At 36.0% G+C, this 18,840-nt stretch overlaps 1 protein-coding gene across 1 annotated transcript; it reads right to left on the bottom strand.

Annotated features, from left to right (window-relative positions):
• Window positions 1-1,453: 1,453 nt before the first annotated feature.
• On the bottom strand, window positions 1,454-17,567 carry LOC130749563 (uncharacterized). Its single transcript, XM_057602936.1, has 14 exons — window positions 17,474-17,567; window positions 17,313-17,370; window positions 15,614-15,791; window positions 15,187-15,237; window positions 14,259-14,389; window positions 14,035-14,151; window positions 13,794-13,913; window positions 8,561-8,655; window positions 7,292-7,464; window positions 5,244-5,297; window positions 3,697-3,806; window positions 3,212-3,325; window positions 1,943-2,068; window positions 1,454-1,729 (listed from the first exon to the last, which is right to left on the bottom strand). Exons 3-14 carry the CDS (start codon window positions 15,788-15,790, stop codon window positions 1,702-1,704), a joined length of 1,296 nt encoding a protein of 431 aa, XP_057458919.1. The 5' UTR covers window position 15,791; window positions 17,313-17,370; window positions 17,474-17,567; the 3' UTR covers window positions 1,454-1,701.
• Window positions 17,568-18,840: the final 1,273 nt, after the last annotated feature.

Raw genomic sequence — 18,840 nt, 5'->3', positions numbered from 1 at the left:
ATATAACTGGGAAGCCGCATTAGCAGATCCAGAACTGAAAATTCTGAAGAACAAAACAGCACAAGAGCTGGACACAATGTGGAACAGAGAAGCTGACAAAATGTTTCCATTGCTAAAGAGGAGGAAGAGCATGCCATGGGGGAATTCTGATAGTACCTCGGGTTCTTCTTCCAAGAATGCTGCTGAGGCTGAACCTGAGCTCTTGTTGGGTGGTGTCTTCCCGCTTCGCCTGTTGAAGTGAATGCCAAGGATTGGAGAAACCGTGTGGTTTTTTTTGCTGATTGAAAAACTAAACTTTTTTGTTGCTTTTGTCTGATTTTGCCAAGGTGGTATGGTACTGTTAGAATTTTCTGGATTTGATTTTCTGTTAATTTTTGGATTTCAGTTTTATAAAGATTTGTGGATTTCAGTTCTATAACATGAGTTGAGTAGAAAACTTTATGTTGAGTTTTAGAGGGGAGAGAATAGAAGAGGAGGGAGAGATTTATGAGAACTCTTCCACTCTTATTTAAGAGTTTTTTATTAACATATCATTTGGTTGGACACTTGGAAGTGAATTGAGGGGAGGGTTGAGTTTTTAAAAACTATTCTTTGTTTGGTTTAAATTTTTTGAGGGGAAGGGAGAATGGAGGGGGCCAAAAGCCCAAAACCACTCCTCCCTCAATTTTTACTTCCCTCCGATATTGGGGAATTGATAGTGGAAATTATTCACATGACTAAAACGCATTTTTAAATTAAGAGTTTGTTTGCTTTAACTTTTTTTTAAGAAAAATACACTTTTTTAAAATTAAAAATCATTTTCTTAACATGTTTTTTTCAACTTTTTAAAAAACTATTAATTTAGAAAAACTAAAAACAGATTATTTGGAAAAACTACTTTAATTAACTTATTAAAAATAATATTATGATCTTTTTTGTCCTAAAAAATATATTATGATAGATGAGAATGCAGTGATTAAAAGTGATTATTTGGACTTTGGACTTCTAACGTTGAGAATTCGATCTCTTAAGAGTCACTCTTGGAGACACTTTTAGCATTCACTATACCGTGGTCAAACAAGATTGTTGCAAAATCACTTGTCCGTTTTGTATTTATGTCCCAGTCTCATCAATCACATTGTATCATGTTATTAAAAATAAGAGATGAATATTATAGTTATAACCTGATATTGAATAATTTTTAAATGATGACTCACAATGTGATTAGTGAAACTGAGGAAGAGACACAAATCCGGGATAGAATATTGTAATCCCTCGTTAGAGTAGGGCAAGGGAGTGGGCAATTTAAGAACATGAGTGAGCTTTAGCTAAAAAAAAGTGCAGTAAATTCCTTTTAGAAAAAAATATATGAAATTTAAGGATGAGGATTCATGGACACGATTTAAACATGACTACCTGTAGAATATTTTCTCCTCTGTTGTGCTATTTTTTATTTTATTTTTTGGCAAAAGAATGACATAATTTGAATTGAATTGAATTGACTAAAATAGATTTCAAAGAATCGGTTCTATACAGGAAGTAGTAATTTCTTGGAACATACGTTTCTCCTCTTTCCTTCTTTCTTCCCCCCTCTTGTTTCCTTTTCATTCCACCAATATGTGGATTCCACCATCACAATTACACAGATCCCAAATGAAATACAATACAACAACTTGAACAACTAGAGTCCCCACAATCATCATTCATCATGCAAATCTCAGCTTACATGATGGAGCAGCTATCACCACTCCTGTAAAGAACAAATCCAAATCCATATGATCAGGTAAATCTACTAAATTTTAAAATAAATAAAATTGAATCCTCTCATCTTCCTTATGAATATTAGTGTCATGTTTATGCCAGAGAAATACAGTGTTTGAACAAGCACAGGTCACCAAGTCCTGCACAAAAGTTGTGTCTACCTCAATGCCTATGAAAAAAGGGGAGGATCCAGAATTTCTACCTCTTTGTTTCTTCGTATTTGCTGAGTGATTCCTCGAATTTTAGCCAGAGAGGACTTACATCCTGAGGGTTAACATTTTTTGGTCCTACAAAATATGCTTGAACAAAAAACTGTGGAGCTCTTTCCCTGAATCACAATCATTGAATTGAACATGAATTAGTCAGTACAAACAGTCAGGATAGTGATTAAAATTGATCCATTTTCTGTTCAGTAAACTAAACACATAATTTAGATCTCCAAAGGCGCATTCAGTTTAGTTCTTTAATAATACACATACAACAAACGTTTTTTCTCACTATGTGGGGTTAGTTACACGAATCGTAATGCAATATGTTCAACCCTATTGCAAATCACATCTAACGAAAAAAAATCATTTAAATCTTAATCCTTTTTAATGGCATACATGCTCAAACTGCAAGTCTTCTCCATATATATGCCCAAATCACATAAGATAAGATTCTAATACCTTCTCTTTAATAGGTGTTACCCCAATTTTCAAATCCTATCATATGTGTCTAGCTATCCATCAACATTTTCATCTCTATGACAATTAGTACCCTACCACATCTTATTCTTAGGTCTTATCTTTGTGGTATAATTTCCCTTAAGCCTAAGTGGTACATTTCTGTCACAAATGACACCCAAAACATTCCTCCAAGATTGACATTAAATTTTCCATGTAACTTTGGACATCAAATTGTTCCTCTAAGAGGACCAACTTGATGTTAAATTGACATTAGTGACTATTTCAATGGTTTATAAACTGATAAATTAACCCACTTTTATCTAAAGGACCACAATGGTGAAAAATTCGTAGTTTGGAGAGAAAACAAGAGAGGAAGAGTAATTTGCTATAACTGAGTGTTATTCAATCTCTATGAATATCTCAGATCACAAGTATTTTTAGAGTGCTTCAGCTTGTTGAGCAAGATATGCTCAAGTCTATCCAACAGCAGTGATAACTAACCACAGCTATGCAATAACAAAAGTGTTGCTAACCACATGCAAGGTACTACGAACTTCATAACTAAACACATGTAAATACTAATTATCTAATACTCTATGAAATGGATACTGTTTTCTTTGAAGAAACAAATGCATCAAGCTGAACCCTTAACTTGAAATTCTTAGCTCTGCCATGGCCAAACAGGGCATTAGAGTCAAAGGGATTGGAAAAAAACTTATTGACATGGATTTTAACATGCAACTAATATGGGGTAAATTTTAGGCAGAAAGAAGAATCTTTGGTGGTGGTCAGATCAGACAAACCTTCCCTCATATTCTGATAACCATGCAACATAGGCAGCACCAAAGTACATGGACACAAATGGACTGTTCAGATCATCAGCAGATTCAAGTTTATAAGCCCTGTGGCCCAACTCCCTGAACAAAAGAAGACATTGCACACACACGTCAGTATTCAGGAAAAAAACAAGCATTGCTTGAACACTATTATATCCATTTTTGGCAAAATTCAGATGGAAAGATTTCTTTATAATTGCAAACCAAAGATAGTTGGAAACTTGGTGTACCAGAAAGCTTTTTCAAAATGGTAGCATCTTACTGTGTAAAACAAAAAACAAATTTTAGAATTTGGCTAAGAATTCCACAGCAGAACTTTTAGAATTGGTGGTAATGGATATAGTCTAATTTCCAAATTATTCAAATTGTCAAGAATCACAACATACAAAGAAATAATACTTCCGTCAATATACGATGAGAAACTATTATAATGGGATACATCCTATACATACAAGTAAAGCCAGAAAGCAGTGGAGTAGTCAATCCCCATTATTCCAGGTCGCCCTTCAACTCCATCTACAAAACGCGTGCTAGCAACCTCTGCAATGGCACAAAGTACTCTCTGTGCACCAAATAATATTCAGCAAAAATCAGAAGGAAATGCATGTACACACATTAGAAGTATTGTCGGGTGTTTTTCACATCGAATCATAGAAAACTGAAAATGTTAGAAATGTTGTCTTCAGATTACTGAATATTCCTTGAATTTCAAAATCTCATCATGAAGACAGAAAAAATAGAAATTGTCTGCCTTCTTTCAAGATTAATTAGCTTAGCCACCCTAAAATTTATATATATGGGATAAGAAATCAATAATGAAGTTCTGATACAACTTATAAAACTATAGTGTCAGATGTATGGAGTTCACAAGCAAAACTGGGATAAGGTACATGAAAGCTTTATCACCAAACGACTTTCCAATCCCAAAAGAAAATTGAAAAGGATTGTCCCTTTTTTCTCATACTTTCTGCTCGTTTATCATGTCAGCTGAAAGTGCACAGTTTAAAAATGGCTATTATTCTTTGCAAGAGAGAGTTGAGATGGAATGGAAATATAGGAAACGGAAAACTCTACTCGTTTATCATATCGCGATCTACAAGTAAATGTACTCAGGAGAAACAAAAGCTTATTGAAAAGAAAAAGAAAAAGAAGCAAGCAGATGATTGAATCTGTTTGCTTCAATAAAACGGCGGAGGATAATATATACATTAAGAATCATAATACAAGGATTATGACAAACGTAATTATAATAATATATAATGCCTAATTAACTCATAATTACTCTATGTACATTATTTCCAACACTTCTTTGAGCTGGAGCATATAAATCATATTTGTCAATCTTGTTATGTATAAAACTAATTCAAGGACCTCTAAATGACTTGGACCGATGAAGCTATTGGTGATTAAATAGAAATATATCTCAACGTGTTTGGTTCTCACATGGAACACTAGATTTGAGACAATATGAAAGGTAGTCTGATTATGACAAATGAATGTCATCTATGTAACTTCCCCAAGCTTGGGTTCTTTAAACAACTGTATGAACTAGATAAGTTCACATGGCATGACTTCACACGAGTCTATGGAGCCAGTACTCCTTGTACAGATAATTCGAACATATGCATTAGGCATGGGAGAAGCAAGCTAGTAAGATGCTCAAACTAAATACTCCCCTGAGGAAGATAGTCACATAATGATATACACCACGCAGTACTGTAAGTCATCAAAATCATAATCTCATCTCATACCCAATCTCTTAAAGCGTCTTTAAACAGGAGCATTTAACCAATAATATGTTTAATCACCAAGAAGAGGGGCAATCATTAGAATTAGTAAAACAAAATCCAAAAGTTCTGGGTTGTTTTGTAATTTTTTTAAATGATACCATTCTATTTTCCACATATTTACTATGGTCAATGTGTCTTGTAGGCATGCCTGCACTTCATTGATCATAACCACTCTAGTAAATCAAACTTCTTCAGTTTTATATACTTACAGATTTAATTTTCAAGGTGTTGAGGTATTTGAATAGAACTATGTCCGCAACTGCCTGTAAGAAAAGATAAATAAGGTAAGGACTCATATGACAGATATACTACATATTCATATACATTTTATTTTTAAACATTTAATAATAAGAATGATCTGAAAATGTTTGGTATTCTCAAATGACCTATACAACAATATTTATATACGAAGGTGAGGAAATCAATACTAAAACAATCTTAAATCAATCCCTAAAAGGGATTAGAATATGCTAAATTAGGAAACCATACGACAAATATATATTACATATAATATCTCAATCCTAATCAACACAGTCCCCCTCAAGCTGGAGCACATATATCATAGGCGCCCACATTGTTACAAATATATGTTATCCTAGGACTGCGTGAGGGCCTAGTTAACATGTCTGCTAAATGGTCCCCTAGAGTTCACGTAAGAAGTCTTGGTGATGCCTGATGAAATAATAGAACTCAGTCTTGAAGATATAGCAAGAGGAAAAAGGAATACAATAAATATTCATATAACATTGCTATCACATGCAGTATTAGCCACATCACGTTACTCTCCTCTGCGCTAGATCTTGCAACAACATTGAGGGAACCTATAGAGGAGGAGAAGGGAAAGAGAAAGTAATAGCTATAGGGATAGTAGCTAGGGTGGTGGAGGGAGAGGGGACAGCTTGGGGTAAGGAATGTGATTCCATTAGAAACTACGTCTTCGGAAATGATGAGTTTGTCTGTGGGTGTGAGGCACTTAAGGCCTTTATGTGTGGTTGAGTAACCCAAGAAGATGAAATCTTGGAAGTGAAATGCAAGTTTTTGTTTGTTGTATGAACTCCGAAACAGAAAACAAGAGCAACTAAAGACACAGAGTGAGTGATGGTCAGAAGAGTTATTTAACAATTTAACCTATGGAACTCAAAAATTAAGAGAGCCAATAAGAAGTCTATTAATTGAAGTGCGAGGCTATGTGATACACAAGAGCGGCCACTCTAGCGCGCTGTTGACAACCCTGATCCCAAGAAAGGAGGTTCTCGCTGAAAATATAGACTAATAATTGAAGGAAGACATGAAATGTTGGTTAAACCAGTGGCAGTAATTGTAAGCATCATGAACAAAACAGATATACAGCTGATAAGTAGGATAAAAACCATCCACAGCCATGACTACTACTGCTGCAACCACCGTGTCTACCACAACCATGACAAAACTGCAGTTTGCCAAAGCTACTTCTGACTAGTCACAAGTAACACAAAGGGCATAACATACCAATAAGTAAGTGATCAGCAGGTATAAGCTAAACTTCATCTCTAACACACCTTAATGACTGCTTCAACTTGTTGATTCTACAGCAAGTTTTTATCAACTAGCTCCGCTGAAATTACAAGAGTACAGTTCACCACTGCAGAAGAAGACAAAGCACTACCGCTACTGTTGGTAGGAAAGAAAGGACACAGCACCAGAAAGTGATTGCTGGTGTCACCACCACCAAATGACGGTGGTGGATCGTACGTATATTTGAGGAGATCCACCAAGCACAAGACTCAAACCCAGAAATAAGCTATGACTATCATATTAGAAATTGAGAACTCATAGATGGTATTTGAGATAGAAAAAGAGAGAAACAGAACTCTCTTGAATGTTTACCATTTTTCACTATGTTTGCATTGCAAGCTACTCTCATGTCATGTTTATAGCTGAGCTAGGAAGCATCTAGCTACAATAGATCAATAAAGAGAGCTGACAGCTAACAAACATAACTCCCTAACTATACTGACAGATGGACATCTAACTCTACATGACATGCATACATACACAAGATGCAATAGTACAAGGATATTAATGACATTAAGTTTTCAGACTACTCCAGAAATTTAAGAAACTATTAAGCATCACTTTCGATCAAAATTATAAATTCTTACATAATGACAATGTACAACTTCAGGGAAAGTGACAAAGAAGAAAAAACCAAGTAATGCAAAATAATTTATTCATTACTAGTACATCTGAGTTATTAATCGCAATTACAGATTCTTACCTTTATTTCCACCCGGGAAAGATATGGTCTCTTCTTTTCGTCATGAGTAAAACGCACCTTTCCCTGTTTTTGTTTGGATTTACTCCACACTTTATGGATCTCAGGATGATTCCACATAGCTTCCATATCTTCTGGAGATGCTCTGGAATCCCAATATGTGTCAACACTTGCATCTTCATTCCAATCAAAGCAAAAAACTTGTTAGCCAATATAGCGATTACTTTTTTTTAATATAATTAAAATAAAAAACAGAAGCCTGACATTATTTAGATCAATTCGTATATGAACTGGACATATGATAAGAGAAAAAATATAAATAGTTGATGAATATCATCAACTTAAAAGTAAAGGCATGATCCAAGTAATGGTGTGATAAAAAGTAAATTTTAAGGATATTATAGTTATCGGATTCTTAGTTAATTTTGAGCTCTTATCATCTTTCCTCAACGAATAAAACTTATAAAAAACAAAAAAAAAATAATGTAAATGGTGTGATAATTGAAAAAGTGTAACATAGGAACAATAAAAAAATATAATCATACTTAAAATAAATACTTTCTTTCCTTTAATTATTTTTTATTATGTTACCCACAAAATAATAAACAAATATTAAAGGAGGAATTTTGTTAAAATCCATAGGGTAAAAATGAAATAAAAAATAATTAAATTTAAAAAATAAGCTCAAATGTTCTTTAAAGTTAATGAAATATGCTCATTTACCAAACGCGTTTAGTGTGGTCAAAAAAATTTACAAGCTAATCAAATAAGCTACAACCAGCTGAAATGACTAGCCAAAGACAGCCTTAGTACATAGACCCGGTGAGTAGTCTTAAGTAATAGAAAAGGGATAAGTTAATATTTTGATAAAGTGGTTAACAACTAATTGCTTGAGTGCCTAATAGATCCTTTTCTGGGTCTGCAAATATCATATAACCACCCACCAATCCTTTAAAATGGAATCCCATTAATAAATCAAAAAGTGATCAGATTTCTGAAATTTTCAAGATCAAGGAAAAGCCACGAAACTAAACCTCACGCCTATAGACACAACCAAATAGCCCAACTTTACTAAATTGCTAAACTAGCCTAGGCCTGAAAATGTACAAAATTAATAAAACCGAATAATGTTAGTCTAGCAAGGTCAATGTAATATTAGAATGAGTTCCCTTGTCAAGTTTCAACCAATATAGTGAGAACCGGCAATGCATTGTCCATCTTACCCTTAAGAAATAAAATGTTATAAAGGGGGGATAGGGAGGAGGTAGTGACCTTTTGAATTTTCTAATGAAGGTATAGGAGATCCAGCCGGACAATGAACAGGAGCTGAAGCGTTGCTCAACGGAGGACCATCATCAACAGATTTCCTGCACAAGGATGAACTCTTAGCAATTAGATACTAAAAACAAACATAAATATGAGCTTCCATTCCGAGTTATAACCCAAAAAAAAGACCACACAGCATACTTTAATACGCTGTTGTTGATACTAAAAGTATCTTATGTTAGTACTAGATGAGATTCGGCAATCAGACCATTGGCTACAATCAGAATTCAGAAGGCACTCTAGTGTTGTTTATGAGAAGTGAGAAGATTATTTTTATGTATTAAGCGGAGTCTCGCAAACCCCATGGATAAACATGAATCTCTCTCTCTATTAGTTTTCTTGACTCTATTTAGTTAGTAAACTTGCCGGATGATAGGGACAGACCACCCATTAGGAGAGTATATGAGACAAGATATAAGAGGATAGGAGAACAATGGGCAACTAACTAACTGTGACAGTTTGTGCAGTTAGAGGAGAGAGAATTTAGTTTTTGGATTGGACTTTAGAGGAGTGGACTGAGCTACTCGAATTCTCTCATTAATCTTGTAAGCATTGTATTCTTTCCCTATCTAGGGTCTGACCTACATTGGGGAAGGCTCTGGGAATTACGGTTCTTGAATTTCTAACTTTTGGTACAAGTTCCCATTACTATATCATGGTGGGACTTCCCCTCTCATTCATAGAAGACCCTATACTACAGAGATGCATCTCATAGACAGTCCAATTGATTACAACTGTTAAAGGTGAAACAAATTCCCGTACACACAAAAATCGCGCATAAGTGGAGCTTTTGCTTTTTGTCTTCATGGAGTTAGTGATATTCTGAAAGGATAAGAAATTTAAGACCATTTACCATCTATTATTCTGTTTACATAGTCTGGTGTGAACATGAAACTTTCAGATGGAACAAAACAAAATTAACAAATAAGAGAAACAAGCAAGAACAATAAAAAGAATTCTAAGGCCCAATGGTGCTAAAGCAAAAATTAGGAATGCTCCAGAACCGCTTCTCTTGGTGGAGAGAACGCAATGTCTAGAAAAGAAAAAATTATATGATGCAATGGTGGAGAGAATGAAATCCTCCAGAAGTCGAAATGCAACAATAAGTGCTGCACCAATGGGTGCATCATACTGCAGAAAAGGAATGGGGGAAAACCTGAAAAACATAGAGAAAGCAAGGATTGAAAAGTGTGGATGCCCACGCACAGCATGCTCTAGCAAGGACGAGAAATAAATAGCCAACATTGAAGTCAGAGAGCTTGGAGAAAGAGAGACAGAGAGAGGGGCACAGATTAAACTACAAAAAGAATAGCATTGTTGCATGGGTACAGTCACCTCATTCACTAATTGCACATTTTAATTTTGGTTTTTGATGTTGATGCAAAGACTGAAGACTTCTCTGACCTCGTTTGTCCTCTTACAGGAAATGGCTATATATATACACATCCCCAGAAAATAGGACATATTGCAGAAAAACTTTCCAGGAAGTTATGTTCCATTAATAAAACAGATGCTAAAATACTACAAGCTCGCTATAAGATTTGCAGATGAATATTAATAGAGAACATAGCAAAGTACACAGTGTTGAGAATGAACCAAACTTAGAGAGAGAGATAGAGAGAGAAAACGGTTACAACTGAATTCTATTATATTATAAAAAGGTAAAGGTTACACTGATCAGTATATGAGTATATATAGTCTTACATAAAGACTATTGTAATCTAACCATTAGTTAACTAAGCAAGATAGTTGACTAACTAACTAGTCTATTACTATATCCCTAATACACCCCCGCAATCTCAAGGTGGGTGATGAAGTGTGAACTTATCAACAACTCTGAGATTGGAAGCCAAAGTAGCAAATCGTGTTGGAGACAAGGCCTTAGTAAAGATGTCAGCAACTTGATCCAGTGAGGGAACATGCGTCACAATCAGACTCTTAGTAAGAACTTTCTCTCGAACAAAGAAAATATCAAGCTCCATGTGCTTGGTCCTAGCATGGAGAATAGGATTATGAGTAAGGGCTACAGCACTCATATTGTCACAGTAAACATGAGGAGTTTGATAGGGAACATTTAGTTCTGTTAGCAAAGACTGGATCCAGAGAAGTTCTGAAGTTGTATTGGCTAAGCTGCGATATTCAGCCTCTGTGCTAGAGCGAGCAACCAGAGTTTGCTTTTTAGAACTCCAGCTGACCAAATTTGGTCCAAAGAAAATGCCATAACCAGAAGTAGACCTTCTGTCATCAGGGTCAGAAGCCCAGTCAGCATCACAGTAGGCTCTAAGAGACATAGGTTGGTTTCTAAAACCCTTTTGCAGCAACAGACCATGATGTGCAGTCCCTTTTAGATAGCGAAGGATCCTTTTCACTGCAGTCCAGTGTTCTTCAAGAGGCTGAGAAAGGAATTGACACACCTTGTTCACAGAAAAACTAATCTCTGGACGAGTGAGAGTTGCATACTGCAAGGCTCCAACAATGGACCTGTACTGTGTTGGATCCTGCAAGTAATTTGCTCCATGTTTAGTCAATCTGGAGGAGCTGACCATTGGTGTAGAGATCCCTTTAGCATCTGCCATATTGGCCCTCTCAAGAAGATCATTGATGTACTTGGTTTGAGAAAGAATTAAAGAGCCATTCTGAAGCCTCTGAACCTGAATCCCAAGAAAATAGTCAAGATCACCCAATTGTTTCAAAGCAAAATCTGAATGAAGTTTCTGAACTAGCTGCTGAATCAATGCAATAGAAGACCCAGTGACAATAATGTCATCCACATAGACAAGGAGATAAACTCTATCATGTCCAGAAGAGAAAGTGAAAAGGGAGGGATCACACTTGCTGGACTTGAATCCATACTTAAGTAAAGCAGCTTTAAGCCTTTCAAACCAGGCCCTAGGGGCCTGTTTGAGTCCATACAAGGACCTTTGCAGTTTGCAAACCAGAGTCTTATCCTTATGTTCAAAACCAGGAGGTTGGTGCATGTACACTTCCTCTTCCAAGAAGCCATTTAGAAAGGCATTGTTGACATCCAATTGCTGAATATGCCAACCAAAAGTGACAGCCAATGTAAGAATGACCCTAATAGTTGTTGGCTTGACAACTGGGGAGAAAGTCTCTGTATAATCAATGCCAGGCCTTTGATGAAAACCTTTGGCCACCAATCTGGCCTTATACCTGTCAATAGTCCCATCAACATTCTCTTTGATTCTAAAAACCCATTTGCAGCCTATAGGCTTTCTGCCAGAGGGAAGAGGAACTAAAGACCAGGTTTGATTAGAGAGAAGAGCATCATATTCCTGCTGCATAGCCTGCACCCACTTGGGATTTTTTAAAGCTTGTTTGGCTGTTGTAGGTTCTGCCTGAGCCAATAAAAGGGTAGGAAACAGTCGAGGTTTCACAATTCCAGATTTTGCTCTTGTGATCATACTGTGAGTGTTAGTAGGATGCAAAGGGGCTGCTGCTGGCTCAGGAACAGAAGATACAACAGGAGATGGAGAAATCTGGTCAGCATTGGATGAAGAAGTGACCATTTGAGGTGGTGAAGGGTCTTGTGGTGCTGGGTCAGCAGACTCAGAAGAAGAACTTGCAACTCCAAAACCAGGAGGTGGTGAAGGAGGGGCACCATGTTGCTGAACTGGGGCAGAAAACAGAGGAATATGAGCCAAAATAGGAGCCTGTACTGGTGCTGCAGCAGTTGAGGAGGGGAATAACTCAGAGTAAGGAAATTTGCCCTCATTGAACACCACATCTTTTGAGATAAAGATCCGTCCTGTGCTGTCCAAGCACTTGTAGCCTTTATGACTAGAGGAATAACCAAGGAAGAGACACTCCTTGGATCTGAAAGCCAATTTAATGTTGGCATAGGGTCTAAGAAAAGGATAGCAAGCACAGCCAAACACCTTGAGAAACTTACAATCAAAAGTTTGATTATACAGCTTTGTGTAAGGACTCAAATTGCTTAGAGCTGAAGAAGGAGTCCTATTAATGAGAAAAGTGGCTGTTAAGAAGGCATGGTCCCAGTATGTGAGAGGAAGCTTAGCATGAGCAAGCAAAGTCAGGCCAACCTCAACAACCTGCCTGTGCTTCCTCTCCACACTACCATTCTGGTGATGTGTGTGTGGACAAGTAACTCGATGAACTATTCCATTATCAGCAAAAAACTTCATAAGAGGTCTGAATTCTCCCCCTCCATCACTCTGAACAGCCTTGAGTTTGTGACTAAACTGCAATTCTGCCATAGACTTGAACTGAGTGAAGCTAGTATAAGCTTCTGACTTAGCCTTGAGAGGATAGATCCAAGTATACCTTGAATAGGCATCAACACAGGTGAGGAAGTAATGATAGCCACAAGAAGACTGAACAGAGGCTGGTCCCCATAAGTCCACAAATATAAGTTGCAGGGGAGAGGAATAGACTGAGGTTGATGTATGAGAAGGAAGCCTGTGAGACTTTCCAAGACAACACGCAGCACATACAGTGGTAGAAGGCTTAATAGGAACAACTAAACTACATTGTCTAAGGGCATGCTTGAGGGCCTCATGATGAGGGTGCCCAAATCTATTGTGCCATAGATCATAAGAAGAAGGAGCAAGTGCTTGACTAGCAGATTGCACATGCTCTTTATTGGAATGTAAAGCAGAAACAGAAACTAAAGAAGTTGCAGGAGAAGAATGCTTATCAGCAGTAGTAGAAGCTTGAGCAAGAGTTGAGGTTTGCACAACCCTTATAAACACTTGATTGGCCTTATCTCTAGCCAATGTGGGACTTCTAACACACCCCCTCACGTCCAGGATTTGAACAGACTGGAACGTGGGAACAACAACGGGTGGCCCAAATATGGGAGGTCTCCACACAACAAATGGATCTAGGATAGGCTCTGATACCATGTTGAGAATGAACAAAACTTAGAGAGAGAGATAGAGAGAGAAAACGGTTACAACTGAATTCTATTATATTATAAAAAGGTAAAGGTTACACTGATCAGTATATGAGTATATATAGTCTTACATAAAGACTATTGTAATCTAACCATTAGTTAACTAAGCAAGATAGTTGACTAACTAACTAGTCTATTACTATATCCCTAATACACAGGAACATTTATATGCAAAAACAGTCTTGTGAAAGCTCAATAAAAAACAAATGGACTAGACTTCAACAATAATGAAAAAGAAGGAACCACCTAGATGGGAAACTTCCTTTGATTGACAAATAGGATTTCCAAAAGGACAATGTGGATTTGTGAGTTGCCTTCTTTGTACCACCTTTATATGCTCTTACAATAAACTCCTCACTTCTTTTTCTGCAAGAAATGCCCCTCAATGTGATAAATATTTAAGAACAAACATTCATGGTAACCACCGGCCAATATTTTTTTTACTGCACACTGTATACATGAATCACGAGAAATATTTGTAACTTACTTTTTATCGAAATTTGACAACCATTTAATATAAGCAGCACCGAAATATACACTTATGAAAGGTTTGCATAGAAATTGAATATTCCCTTCTGCTGAATATGAACGATAACCTAATTCACTGTAAGCCACAGTTAAACTTGGTGAACCATAATTATGTCACAGTGAAATAAGGAACTTTTACTGCTGATTGGCACACAAAATAAGCTATCGATATCTAGCCATTACCTCATCAACCACTCAGCAGTTTTGGGTAAAATTTGCATAAGCCCCACAGTAGGCTCTTTAGATTTGTGGCCAGAGCGCATAACAAGTAGTTGCCTATCACTTTCAAGTTCAGCAATAGCACAAATCATGCCCTGCAGCAAGGATAGAATGCACACCTTACGAGTTACAAACTACAATGACAATGACATTCTTAATAAAGTAATCAATTTCAATCATTAACGTGCTGCATATTTCTAAGAGTTGAAGGGTCTAAAGAAAAGATAGTTTTGTTACACCCACAATATTTGTGTCTGTTAATCCCCGCCCTCCATCATGGATAATATTCGCTCTAGACCTCTGACCTATAGAACTTACCTCAGGGAAGTTAGAATTTGGTTAAAGAATAACATAGTGTGACGCTCACCATGATCCTGCAATACTTTATAGCAAGCTAAATCGAAAAGTATACCACATTCTAGTTTCAATCTTTTCATCTTTTATCCCACCCCTCTCAGGTATGCAAGAATGGGATTTTGAGTAACTATTTATGTTCACAATATTTGATGTCAACTTCAACAAATCCTAGACTATACTATTTTTAAAATAGCATCAACAGAGAGAGAGAGAGAGAGAGAGAGAGAGAGAAATCAACAGAAAAAGAAAACAATCAATTGAATTGACATGGGTGACAATACAAGATCATGCATTTGGAGAATGCATGTTGATTTTTCCAAAGGATATGCATTCATGCAGTAAACCACTATGCTCAGGATTACAGATTTACAGTTTATTGTTGTCCTAGTATGGAAAGAAAGAGCGAGTGTCATCCAAAACCTATAACTACACATTTCTATTTTGCTGAAAATAGCATCAATAAATCTTATTCAGGAATTGGAAAACAGAACAATGAAATAATGTGATGAAATACTTAAACTAAAAGAAGACATACAGGATCTATCTCTGAATCGAAGTGCCTGCCAATAACAATCTTAGATACAGCCTGAAAATGCACAAAACGATCCAGAGTGAAAAAAACAAGTATACCATCCTGATCTAGTAACATTTTAAATCTATGAAATCAAAAAGCCTTTATGACTTCCCATTATGAATTAAAAGCCCTTTTTAATATTGGTAGCAAATACTTGTTAACCAGATTCTGAGACTGAGCATGTTTAGCTATTAGCTATTTTACAATTTTCAAAATAAAAGGCATGAGTAGCTTCTAAAAGCATTCAACATAAAGAGTTTTATGAAGTAGCTTTTGAGAGATTTACCAAAATCCTAATGTTTGTGTTTCTTATAGGTTGAAGCCAAAGCACAAAGCAATTCCGAACTTTTCCAAATCATTAATGTAGACTAATGTGTCTCAGGCTTACCCTCATTTCAGTCTGTGTTAAATATGGCTGCCCATCAGGATCACGTGAGAGGTGAACCTTCTGACATCTCGCCTCTCCAGCTTTTAACCATTCAGTCCTTACTTCAGGCACATTCCACATTGCCTCCAAATCCTCAGGGTCAACACAATCATCCCAATAGCTGAAGTTGATGGCCATTCTGACATAAGAAATTAATGATTGAATCAAGTGCTGATAAAAGAAATTTTATAAAAGCTAAGAAAAATAAAGGAAATAACACAGTACTTATAATTGTGTTAACATTAACATTATCCATGGACTAATTTGACTACCAGAAGATAAACTGATAAATAAGTATCAGAAAGCTTTCATGAACTTGAAGTTCAAATTAGCTCAAAGAAATTTGAACTTTATCTGACACCAATCAGAAACATGCAAAATTGAAAGTCAAAGAAAATGCTTGACATATTATATCATCCATTTCCACATAAGGAACCGAACAAAGCGACGAATCAGCTACACTGATTACTGTAAGTCTAATAATGAGAAATATCCATATGTTTTGTATCAATCCAAGATATAAATTTCAAAACCGCAAAATTTCTGAAAAATGCCACATTATTTTTGTGATTAAATGGAGACGATGGTCAAAGAGGTATCGTAACAAAATAAAGAGCAAGCAGAGGTTCTAATTACCTTCTGTTTAGAAGGCATAACTATAAATTGTTTATTTCTCAATTTGAAATGGGAACGGGCAGAAAAAATGTGTTTACATGTGATATAACTAAGACCCCCAAATAATGTAACAGCGTAAATCAAGCAAAAAACAACATAAATAAGAACATTTCATGTGTGACTGACCAATAATTTCTAGGTAAGACGATATTTAAGTGGCAAGGTGAAGGTGAAAAGAAGAGAAAGAAATGGAAAGAGAAAAAGGTGAAAGAAGAGTAAGAACTGGAAAGATAACAAGTTGAAAGAAGAGAAGAAAATGGAAAGATAACAAAAATGAGACCTGTAAGGTAATACACTCTAGTATTCATTATTTGAAAGCCTAAACTCGAGAAACCTGATTCAGAATGCAAACTCATACACGAACGACTAAGGTATTATTAGGTCCTGTTCAACTAATTTCCTTCAAGAATGAGGAAGTATATGATTTTATTTCATTCACTAGATGCGTACGCTTCACCACAGATTGAAAACTCACTGGACTTAGTGATTATTATAATTGAATTGAGAAACAACACATACAATCTGCATTAGAAATTCGACACGAATGCCAGGATAGAGATCAAAAGAACTACTAAAATCGACATCACCATTAAGAGCTAATGATATATGACATGAATAACTTCACTAAACACAACATTTCAAATCAAAAATAGCTCCTAACCTAAAATACAATGCAGCATTGTAAGCAGGCCAACAAAAAAAGCATCATCTCTTTTCAACAAGAAAATAAATCCAGCTCAATGAAAGCCAGAAATCAAATCTCATTCAACCGTTACATTGCTAAATAAACAAATGAATCAGGCATTTCAAAATTGAAGTGACATTGATGACCCCATGTAGGAGAAAATCATACAAAAATACACAAATTTGCACCCTAACACATAATTCAAAATACCCAAATTTCACGTTATCCCACATGCAACAACATTTTCAATGCAATCATTTCTTTACCTAATAAATAAATAAATGTCGCAAATTTGCGTACCTTTAAGAAGGGTTTGAAATTTGCAATGAGATAGGGATGATGAATTTGCCAGCTACAGCTAACAATGGAAGAAATGAAAAGATGTGGTGAACGATCGTTGTTGCTGGGAATGAGGTTCGTTGTTAATAAAAATCTCATTGGACTATGATTTACCAATTTACCATTCTTGTTGTTTGAGAATTGCAAAAAATTACCAACTTTTTATGGCAAAGAAAGATGATGATCTCTCACACTTTGGCGTGCCACGCTTTTCGTGTAACGCCTCTTTGGTATTCGAGTTTCTATTTGAAAAACAAAAATCAAAATGCACAAGGTTTGTTTGAACGTAAAATGCACAAGGTTAAAAAAATACTTATACCGTTAATATGAATAGAGAAATATTTTAAAAAATATATTATTCTAATTTTGAAAATTTTCAAAAAATTATTTAACTTGACCAAAATTTATTTTATCGATTATTTGTATATATTTATTATATTTAATAGGCTTAAATATGTTTTTATCCCGATACAGCAGGTCCTTTGGTTTTAGTCCGTAACTTTTCTATTTCTTTGATTTTAGTCCTTAAATGCAAATTAATATTGTGCATTTGATCCTTGCCATCAAGTTTCATTGCAAAAATGTAGAGTCACTTAACAGAAGCTTATGTGGCACTTTTACACATCATCAAATGTTTTAATGTGGTATATAGTACATGGAATTGCATTCTTTAAAGGGACTAAACCCTAAGTAATTTTTTTTTGCGCTCATTTCCAACTCTTCAAAAGAAAGCAGAAGACTGGGTCGAAGGAACTGTGGAGGAAGTATTTGTGGTTGTGTTGGAGAAGGAGGCAACGTCGTGTGGGAGAAGGGACAAGGTCACGTGGAGAATAGAAGACACATTTTTAACTTATGTCACTACTTACCCTGCTCCACACACTACTACTGATATGGATTCCCAAAATTTTGAGAACAATCAGTTGAAGCCCAAAAGTAGGGCTCCTCCACCTGCTACTCAATTACTGCATCTGCATCCTCGAGTGTCTTGATACCCTCTTGATAATCTGGACCTCCTTATAGTTTCACGTAAAGGTAAACACACTTGCACTTACACCTTATCTTCTTATGCCACTTCCAATAATTTATTACCTACCTATAAGTCTTTAATTGTTGCCATATAGGTTTTTTCTATCCCTAAGTTTTTTTTCAATTTTTTTATCATATGTTTGTTGGTGGCAAGCTATGGAGGAGGAAATGTTGGCCCTTAGGCAGTATGAGACTTGGAATTCGGTCACTTTACCTTGAAGAAATGGACTTTGGATGTAAGTGGATTTACACTACTAAAGTAAACTTTTTATGGTTTTGTAGCTCGTTTGAAAGCTCAGTTAGTTCCAAGGGATGTGTTCAAACATGTGGGAGTGACTGCACTGGTATTTTCCCCTTGTTGCTAAATTCTCCTCTGCCCGGGTGGTTAGATGTGAAAAAATGCATTTATACATAGTGATTCGCATGATAAGGTATACATGATTACATGGAGCAACCACACGAG

This window comes from Lotus japonicus, chromosome 3, assembly GCF_012489685.1.
Source record: "Lotus japonicus ecotype B-129 chromosome 3, LjGifu_v1.2".
NCBI classification, from domain to species: domain Eukaryota; kingdom Viridiplantae; phylum Streptophyta; class Magnoliopsida; order Fabales; family Fabaceae; genus Lotus; species Lotus japonicus.
The sequence above is the reverse complement of the archived record's forward strand: the minus strand, read 5'-3'. Positions and strand labels throughout refer to the sequence as shown.